The 10,976-nt window shown below is 43.8% G+C and overlaps 1 protein-coding gene across 1 annotated transcript; it reads left to right on the plus strand.

Annotated features, from left to right (window-relative positions):
* Positions 1-247: 247 nt before the first annotated feature.
* LOC120684856 (tropinone reductase homolog At5g06060-like) lies at positions 248-10,568 on the plus strand. Its single transcript, XM_039966721.1, has 5 exons — positions 248-402; positions 512-719; positions 2,748-2,964; positions 3,070-3,176; positions 10,380-10,568. The coding sequence occupies exons 1-5, from the start codon at positions 248-250 to the stop codon at positions 10,566-10,568; spliced, it is 876 nt and encodes a 291-aa protein (XP_039822655.1).
* Positions 10,569-10,976: the final 408 nt, after the last annotated feature.

A 10,976-nucleotide genomic window follows, 5' to 3' on the forward strand; every position in this document is an offset into this window, starting at 1 on the left:
CCGTCTACTTGATATTCCACTTTTATAATTATTTTCTCACCTAGCTTGTTTATAATTGTACCGTCATTTTCGAGCAAAGGAGATTGGTTTAGGGCTTCGTCTGCCTTCAACTTCCTGTATATATATAAACCCCATGCATGGAGAAAATCCCTCAACTGAACGAACACGCAGACAGACATAGAGAGAGAGAGAGAGAGAGAGAGAGAGAGAGAGAGAGAGAGAGAGAGAGAGAGAGAGAGAGAGAGAGATGTCGGTTGTTGACACTAACCGGCCGGAAGCAGCAGCTAGTAATGAGGAGATAACTGCGACGGATGCTTCACCTCGTGAGAAGGTAAGGCAGCCGGGGAGATGGTCACTCTGTGGCAAAAGGGCCCTGGTCACGGGAGGCAGTCGTGGCATCGGGTACGTGCGTACGACTCCCATCCCCCCTCCCTGCCTCGAGGTGTTGTTCGACAAGAGGATTCGGATCCTTTAATTTGCACGTACATGTTGATCAATGGCGTGCTCGCAGGCGTGTGGTGGTGGAGGAGCTGGTGGCGCTGGGAGCAGCTGTGTACACCTGCTCCTTGGAGGAGGAGGAGCTGGTCGAGCGCCTAAAGGAGTGGCAGGCCATGGACCTCCCCGTTGCAAGATCCGTCTGCGACGTCTCCGTGCATGACCAGCGGGAGCGCCTACTCCGCGAGGTCACCGACCACTTCGGCGGCAACCTTGACATCCTCGTGAGCACAAGCTAAACTAATACCTCTCTTACTATTTGATCTGTTTCAACTTTTAAAATATACAATCTCATTTTGTGGCCTCTGGAGCCTGCGCAAATACACATCGACTCTTGCATTGTTACATACTTACATAACAAGGCTACTACTTTTTCTAAACTGTTGGGGAATACAGTGACCAAGGAATGTCACCGGGAACATGGTATGTTGTTGTGTTCCCTGTCCCGGGAAAATCGTCATCCGACATTCTAAGATTAATTAATCTTGTTCTCGTCTAGTCAAACATTTTTTTTGAAGTAGCATACCGCGTTCCGATCCGATCTGCAACGCCCATGTTACTCAACCCATGACGATGTTTGTTGCTAAGTCTGCAAATGTAATAGTAATTTAGTGAGATGTATGCCAATAAGATCCTCATATATTTGTATAGATGTTGCTAGCCAAAGTTAAAAAGAAAATTAACTTGGTAGAAACCTAGCACTACTAGAGAACGGAGACCAAAGGGGTCGGTTTAGGACACCAGGTATTTTACCCGGTGCCTAAGGTCACCTTTGGCACCGGTTGGAAAAAACCAACCGGTACCAAGGGCCGCCAGCCTGCGGCGGCACTGCCGCAGGCTGGCGGCCCTTGGTACCGGTTTATTATTTCAGAACTGATACGCGTACCCGAGCTCTACACTACTTATACATCCAATAGTCGCCTTCGAGTTCATAGAATATTTGAAAATAATTAAAAGTCAATGGCAATCATTTATTTGGTTATTAAGCTATAATAATATTATATATATATATACAAATAACACGACGTAATGTTTACAAATATACAATGCATGTTTATAGTGCAAGTACTAGGCCCATTAGGACGTCGATGCGGATAGCCTATTAATGTGACCGTCATGGTAGAACTCGCCTCTATGCTTCAGGATCTTCGTCATTATGAATCCTATGAACTGCTCTGACATGGCATTAATCCTATCCAGATCGTAAACTTCTTGCCCAATTTGCGTCATCTATCTTTTTGGGAAAAAACTCAATATATTAATTCATTGCGTTAGTATAATTAGGAAAATGTAGTCGTGAACGGTATGTACATACTTTTAGGTCCTCCATTGTAGTCTTCCAGCGATGGGTTAGAAGGTGCATGAAATCGCATACGTAGTACCCATACCAATTATTTCATCATTTTTGTCTCACACACTCTGTCCAGCAACTGAGTGTAGCAGAGATGCGGATGTCGCGGTGGTTTTGCGGGCACACAAGGAGGAATAGAGTCCGGAACGAAGTTTTTCAGGATAGGGTCGGGGTGGCACCAATTGAGGAGAATCTTATCCAGCATCGGCTGAGATGGTTTGGACATGTCCAACGAAGGCCTCCTGAGGCGCCGGTGCGTAATGGGGTTCTTGAGCGGGTCGGTAATGTAAAGAGGGGTAGAGGTAGACCTAAACTGACGTGGGATGAGTTGGTTAAAAGAGACCTTAAGGATTGGAATATCTCTAAAGAGATAGCTTTGGATAGGAGCGCTTGGAGACTAGCTATCAATGTGCCTGAACCTTGAACTTATTTCTTTCGGGTTTCATCTCTAGCATACCCCAACTTGCTTGGAAAAAAAGGCTATGTTGTTGTTGTTGTTGTATACTATAGGAGAATATATTTGGTTAGAATTTTTGCCTGATATTTATAATAACCTTTATTTTCTATATTTGTCTAACTAAAACTACACAAATATAAAACTAACTAAAATATTAAATATTCTATATATTTTGTCAATAAAAATCATATTATCTGATTAAAATATTAACTTGGTAGCTGGTCCAGCAAACCTTTCATGAATACTTTGGTCAAGAAATTTGACCTATTTTCTTGCCATTCGTACACATTCCATGCGTGGTATAGTTTTCATGCATTTTTACATTTGCTGGTCACAGGCGATGAAATTAGATCGCTCACTGCACGCACTAGTACTGTTTTGCTCACTCAAGTACGAAACTTCCGGCTGATCTATTTCTATGGACTTTCTTGTTTGCTCTATTAGGTAAACAATGCTGGGACAGCCATAAGGAAATCAGCTATGGAGCATTCTGCAGGGGAATACTCATTTTTGATGGCCACTAATCTTGAATCTGCATATCTTTTGTGCCTACTTGCTCATCCTCTTCTAAAAGCATCTGGGTCAGGAAGTATTATTTTTGTATCTTCAATTGCTGGAGTTGTAGCCTTGTTTAGTGGACCGATTTATGGTATGACTAAAGGTAAAGACCTCTACATCTGTTATTCTTTATGTTTATTGAGCATGTATTGAAGATAAGTTTGTTCAAGACATCTTCCATGATAACCAATTTTTGATGTTTTACTAGCTTCCTTGAACCAATTAGCAAAGAAGATGGCATGCGAATGGGCAAAGGACAACATAAGAATTAACTCTGTTGCTCCAGGTTACATCTCTACTTCACTTACAGAGCGAGTAAGCTTTTTCTTCTGTCATCTTACATGATATTTTTAGAAATCATTAATTTCTCAGATTGTCTAGTCCATTATCCTAATGCATTCCAGTCCACTGTGACACTTTCATGCTTATTAGCTAGGGTATTACATGTGTTGCATACACATAATAATTATATTGATTTTGATTTATTGTATATATTGTTCCCGCTGCACACCATTGTACCTGTTTGAATATATTAAAATTGTTGATACTGAACTGCAAATAAGTACATTGCGGGAACTTTCATTGTGATGTTATTACCGCATAGGAGTGTCTAAACAGATATAAGTAGGTTGCAACACTAAAATGATATTTCAATATCGGGATGTTTTTACTTCTTTTAATGCTTAGTTTTTGTTTGCATGTGATTTTTAAGTATTTTTGCAAGATCCACTAAGAATTTTTGTTTTTATGTCTGAAAGATTCTTTTAATTAATTGCTATATCCTAAAGTGGAAAGATTCTTTTAGATACTATGTAACTTAGAAAAAGTCTACTTATACTAGTGGTTCACTTGACCCTCCAACAAAACTGTCTTTTTTACATCCCAAATTAGTGAAAAAAGATTCACTAACCATTTGAGGTGTTTTTATTAACAGTTTTGCTCCCTGTAATACAAGGTCGACACCGTGGGCCAATTTTGGCCCACTTACCATTTTTTTTCTTTATCTATGCTCCCACATCTCTCTCATTCTCTATCTTGAACTTTTTTCTTTTTTATATTTAAAAAAAAATAAAATTTCAAAAATATATGTCCGTTTTCAAAAATTTCAAAAATATACCCCGGTCGCCCTCCCATAGGGCGACAGGCCCAATGTGTAATTTTTTTTTTCAAATTTGCAACGAAGTCCCTGGAGAAAAAAAAAACAAGCCATGTCGCCCGTTGGGGGGGCGACAGGGGCCTGTCGCCCGGTCCACGGGCGACCGCCGCTGGGCCCGGCCCACAGTCGCGGCAGGGGGCCTGTCGCCCCCCCCCCCCCCCCCCCCCCCGCGGGCGACCAGGGTCTCCCCCCTTATAAAAGCCCCAGCCCTCCCCTTCCCTCCTCATTTGAGCCCGAAAATTCCACCAAAAATCCAGAAAAAAAAGAGAGGAGTGAGGAGAAGGAAAGCGGCGAAGCCCTGCCGGATTCAGCACTTGTGATCTGCAGGTTAGTACATTTAGTTTAAATATTGTTATATTTAAGTACTACGTATTTAAATATGAGTAATTTAATTTAATTAGTGCTATAGTAGATCCATTTAAGTAGGAGTTCAATGATACTTTAGTTTGTAGTTACGTAGTAGTAAATTAGTTTAGAAAATTAGTTCTACGCATTTATTATTACAATTGCAGTGCTATTAGAGACATGTTTATAAATTAATTATGATTTAGAATAGAATTTGGCATATGCAGTATAGAATTCGAGAGTCATCACGTAGTTATGAATACTTATACGTTATAGTTGAATTCCATACTTAGTTTTCACGGATTATTGAATAAGGTAGTGAAGTCAAGAGTATAACTCGATAAGTATTATGTGATATACAGATATGTCGAGCAAAATGCAGTTTCAAGTATTTTATGGTGAATACAATGTTATGTATGGGCCAAATGGAGTAGATCTTTCTGCCTTTAAGCGCACATCTAGCGGCATAGATAAACCTCTGGAAAGGAGTTTTGGTTCCATATGTAAGTGGCTGCAGCGTGGGTTCCATGTTGATCCGTTGACACATGTGATCACTGTCCAGTCTCTTGTTAATTGGGAGGTAGAAAGTGAATTATGGGAATTAATGATGATACACAGCACTGATGACTAGCAGAAGTACATGCAAGCAGCTCTAGAGCGTGGGTGGCCTCTGGCCATTCTTGTTCAAATCCGGGATAAGACACAAAATGAAATCCAACATTGTGCAGATCAAGGAACTCCGAGTATTCGAAGAGAGACCAATAATGTTGAGCAAGATGAGTCAGAAGAGACAGAGAACCAAAACATGGGACCAGATACGAGGCATCATATGATAACTTACCTCGTATGTTATCCCAGGTTGCTGCTAGAAATCCTGGAAGCTTTTATGACACATACCTTTTACCAGCCGTGACTAGGGGACAAAGAATTATGCAACGAGCCTTCTTTTGCATAGGTGCTTCTGTTAGAGCATTTCAGTTTTGTCTTCCGGTGATCTGCATTGATGGCACATTTTTGACTGGAAGGTATAAAGGTCAGATACTCACCGCAATCGGTGTAGATTGTAACAACCAAATTGTTCCGCTCGCATTTGCATTTGTTGAGAATGAGAACATAGACAGTTGGTATTGGTTCCTTGAACGAGTGAAGAATCATGTTGTTGCTGCACGTCCAGATGTGTGCCTTATTAGTGATAGGCATGCAGGTATCCTGCAATCAATACTGAAATTGCAATGTGGAACTGCGACAACGCCTCCATTATGGCCTGATGTCCAAAACAGGTGGTGCATTAGGCATATGGGTGCAAACTTCTATGAACACTTCAAGAACAAGGATCTTAAGAACCTGTTTAAGAGGTTGTGCACCCAAAATCAACAGAGAAAATTCAATGCATTATGGCAGATGCTTGATCAGTTGACTGCAGAGCTAGTGAAGGTAAGGGCATCAGGAGCAGGCACGAGTCAGGCTGCAGAGGCTAGGGATTCAATTGAGAAGCCATTTTCACACTGGATTCGAGGTGCACCTAAGGAGAAATGGTCATTCCTTTATGATACCAACAGAATACGGTATGGTATTCAGACAACGAACCATGCAGAGTGTTTCAATATGGTTATGCGTTCTTGTCGTGCCTTTCCACTTGTGGGAATTGTTGAGTTCATCATGTATGGGTGCATGAAGTATTTCAGAGAGCGTTACACGGCTGCAGTGTATGGAGATGGACTCCTTGCTAGACCCAGTGATCGACTCGAGCCACAGGTCTTACTTTGCAGCTGTTGAGCACCGAGCCCTAGAGGTGCTATGTCCTCGTCCACCCGGCGAGGCGATCTCTATACACAACGATTGGTGTGACCGGTATGTAATGAAATATTATTGTTTATGACTTATGTATTCGCCGGTATTCCTTTGTTTCGACATTTTTTTATTTTTTTCCAGGTTACGTGAGGCCGGCCTACTGACTCTGAGCCGTCTTGTCGAGGTTGGGCCTATTCAGCTCGACCGATCCCTCCTGACGGCGCTCGTTGACAGATGGAGGCCGGAGACACATACGTTCCACCTCCCGTGTGGGGAGATGACTCCTACGCTGCAGGACGTGGCCTACCTCCTCGGCCTCCCTATCGTCGGGGAGGCTGTAGGTCCGCGTGTGGTGGCGGCCTCATGGAAGGATGAGCTGGAGGCCCGTTTTGCCCTGGTTGACCGTGTGGATGAAGCAGGTCCGATCAACCCGCACCCGCGAGCAGCAGGTCCTTCGAAGACCTGGTTCCTACAGTTTACAGTACGTATTCATTCCAAATATAAATTTAATTGTTACAATTCACATGTTCCATTGATAGTTGAAACTATTTATCTTAATTGTTTATGCAGCCTGCCCTTTTGGCTGCGGATGCCGACGAGTACAGTGTGACCAGATCGCTGGAGGCGTACCTACTTTGGTTGTTTGGTTACATCATGTTCAACAACACTCATGGCAACTCGGTCGATAGGATTCTCCTTCCGTATGCACGGGAGATTGCGGATGGGGACGAGGACGTACCGCCCTACAGCTGGGGTGAGGCGGTACTTGCAGCCACTTACCGTGGACTCTGCGATGGGTGCATGAAGACACATGGGAACGCTATCCTGTCAGGGTGCCCACTACTGCTACAGCTTTGGTCGTACGAGAGGCTAGCCGTTGGTCGCCCCTTGGTCAGCCACGAGCCTTACCACGGGGGCATGTACGGCGACGAGGAGGACGAGAGGCCCACTATGGGAACTATCTGGATCTGGCGTCAGGTATGTTCGCAACAAACCTAATTTTGTTATTCATTGTTACATGATGTATTAGCGCACTTTTAATTTTACTTATTCGGAATGCAGAGGTCCTGGGCACATGCGCGGGTTAAATGCGCATATCCTGAGTTTGTTTCGGAGCTCGACATGCTGACGCCCGAGGACGTTGCCTGGGAGCCTTACAGCCCAGAGGCTGTGGCTACCCGTGCACCAGCAGGCCTGTCTTCGCACTGCTCCGCGAATGCGAGCCTGTGGCTTACTTCCGCCGTCCTGGTTTATGACATCGCGGTTGAGGCATATTGCCCCTGGAGAGTCAGGAGACAGTTTGGGCAGCGCCAGGAGTTTCCGGTGCCCACCGCATTGGAGCGTGTCAGTCGCCAGGACCACAAGTAATTATGAATGAACTTGGCTCATACATTCGTGTCGATTCTAACGATTCTTCGTGGTCCACTTTGTAGGTTGTCAAGGAGTGGCTTGCCGTGCTCTGATGATTGGCTCACCAAGATCCAGCCGTGGGTGGACCAATGGGAACAGGCAGACGAGCACTTGGTCCATCCAACAGGACCACACACAGATAGCTCCTTTAGGGCTTACCTCACCTGGTACTTACCCCGGACTCGGGCTCGTCTGGTTTTTGTTGACACTCACCCGCAGCCACACCAGGCGAGGCCTCAGGATGGCTATGCCCGGCACCACGTGGAGGCACTAGCTGGCGCGGTGAGTCTCTTGATCATATTTGCATATATATAATCATATTCATAAGATAATTCATGTGTTTGTAACTTTACTGAATTGATGCAGTTTCGCCTTTGCAACATGATGGAGACGGACTGCTCGACTTACCTGACGAGGGTACGTGCCGGATCCCCAATGACCCAGTTTGAGCAGATAGAGGCATGGTCGAGGCAGCGTGATCAGTTGCGTCAGGTAACGCACAACTTCGGAAGCCGTGTGCAGTACGAAGACAGCCACGGGTCGTCTCAGGCGTCGTCGTCGTTCCCGTGTCCGTCGACCATACACGGGCCGACGTCGCAGTTCTTCCCAAGTACAGGTAACATACATATTTCTTTAAAATTACATCAAGTGTTCCTACATATTTACTAATATCACATACAGGATACGATCCAGCTACTGCGTTCGGCCATACTGGAATGTTTAGAGGGACAGCACCAGTTGGCGGACCGTATCCAGGGATGGTACCGGGGCCACAGATACCGGCGTGCACAGGTTAATTTATGTTTCGTATTTCGGTTTCTACATGTCATTACGAAATATACGAGCGTACGCTAACATCCATATTTTTTGCGTAGGATTCTACCCCGATGCGGGCGCCGGACCTTCTTCTTCCTCCTTTCGACCAGATAACGAGACATTCACCTTAGACGACTTCGACAGCTTGAGTCCAGAAGAGCCTGCCGCGCAAGGTGACCCCGATGTCTTGGGGTATTCACAGCTAGGAGGAGCACCACTTGGGATCTCTAAGCAGCAGACACCGCAGCCCCTTGCGCGTCCTGAGCGACAGGTGAGGTCTCCGGATGTTCTCACCTACTCCGAGGGACATGTCCGTGCCCAGCAGAGGGCTAAGAGGGTCCGACGCCCTAGGGGTGGTTAGATGTATATGATGTTTATTTGTAATGAGATAGCTGTGGACCGCTTATTTGTATCCGATGTTTATGATTGTGGTAGGTTACTTGTCATTTGTTTTTATAGATATTATTTATGTGAACTTATTATGTTTGTGGGTTCCATAATGCTCGTGAAATAAGGGAAGTTCTTGCGATTTTTTTCCGTGATTTAATGAAGGACAAGTAACGTGCGGTAGGAGTTAGCGGCCGAGACCTTGCCGACGATGATGACGAATACACGCTCGAATAGCTCAAAATAGGTCCCTGCAAAAATAAAAGTCCGAGAATAAAAAAGGGGGGGGCCTGTCGCCCCCCCAATGGGCGACAGGGGCCTGTCGCCCGAGGGGAGGGCGACAGGCCCCTGTCGCCCGTTGGGGGGGCGACAGGTCCCCCGCCTTTTTTTTTCTCTCCAGGGACTTCGTTGCAAATTTGAAAAAAAAAATTACACATTGGGCCTGTCGCCCTATGGGAGGGCGACCGGGGTATATTTTTGAAATATTTGAAAACGGACATATATTTTTGAAATTTTAATTTTTAAAAAATATAAAAAAGAAAAAACGGCCTCTATCTTCCCCAAAACCAGCCATCTTCCGTCATCCATGCCTCTACCACGCTCATCATTAGGGGCAGGGGAGGAGCTGGGCCATTCGAGTGACTAGGGCCACTCCATATATGGGCTGGTTAGGCAAATTAAGATGGGCCTCTTTGCCACAGTAGTCTACAGTATGGAAAAATTCAGCCCAGGTCTAGGGCCATGGCCCGGCCATGGCCCATGTTGCCCCAGGCTTTCCTCCACCACTAATTAAGGGTGCAAATTGATGATTCTTAAGTGCAACTTCAACTGTTTTTAATTTAAAATTTTATACTAATTCTCTGAATTGATATCTCATTTTGGAGAATTAGTAAAAAATTTGAACTAAAAAGAGTTGGAGAGGCACTTAAGGGTAATTAATGAACACCCCTACTCATCATCTACCCCCTCCGCTACCTGGGCTGCCGTGTATGGTGTATGGTCTGCTCTCTATCTCCTGCCTGCGCCTCCAGCCATCGCCTGTCACTTCGAGCCATTCTTCTGCTTTGGGCCGAGCCACATTTCTCCCTCACCTTGAGCTGCATACAAATAATTATAATTATATCCATTATGATTCATTGTATTGTTTCCCTTTCAGAACATTGTGCCATATGTTTGAATATATATATATATATATATATATATATTAAATCATTGATATTGAAGTGCAATAAGTACATTGTACAAACTTTCTTTGTGATGTTACTACTGTATAAGAGTGTCTAAACAGATATAAGTTTATTGCAACACAAAATCCGTGCTGCAATATTAGGATCTCTTTACTTGATTTCATGCTTAATTTTTTGTTGCATGTGATATTTTAAAGCAATGTTTGCTGGATCCACTAATAATTTTGTTTTTGTCTCAAAGATGTATGCTTTTAACTAACTGCTATATCCCAAAGTGGAAAGGTATGCTTGCCATAAAGCCACTACAATGTCGAACAGTTCGAACCTATGTACCTCTTTCTATGTAGGGAACGTATGTATTCTGTTGCCTAAGTTTGCTTCTTCGACTAAAGAGCCCAGCTCTCATATTAATGTTCCTTTGTGTAGATTTTCTCAGATAAGGAACTGAAGGATAATATTGTGAGGCGAACCCCAATTAGGCGTGTTGGAGAACCGGATGACATATCCTTCATGGTTGTTTTTCTTTGTATGCCTGGTTCGTCTTACATTACTGGCCAAACAATCCCTGTTGATGGAGGCATGACAATTAATGGGTTCTATCCGAAATACGACTAGTTGTCAGAAGCTCATATGTCCCAAGCTGTCGGAAACGGCAATTGCTGGTGGTGCTGCTGTCGAATGTTAAAAAAATAAAGCTTGCCTTTACCTGATTGTATGAAAACCAGAATTTGTATTCCATATGATCTACTTTTCAATTCTAAAATTGAACAATAGACTGCTCAAGTAGTTGAATTTTATGTGGTGATACTCTTGAGTAGTACTCCTATTATTTTTTTGGATAAAGTCAATTTTAAACCCTTGAACTATGATGATAGTCTAAGTTTCAACATTCAACTACCAAATCGGATAATAGAGGTCATCCAACTGCTACAACTGGGCAAATTCAGCTCTCAGCGTCGTTTCAAAGGTGGATATTCATTTTGAGAAAACTAAAAATATAATAAGTAATTTATTTAAATTAAA

The sequence above is a fragment of the Panicum virgatum genome, chromosome 8N (assembly GCF_016808335.1).
Source record: "Panicum virgatum strain AP13 chromosome 8N, P.virgatum_v5, whole genome shotgun sequence".
Lineage (NCBI taxonomy): Eukaryota > Viridiplantae > Streptophyta > Magnoliopsida > Poales > Poaceae > Panicum > Panicum virgatum.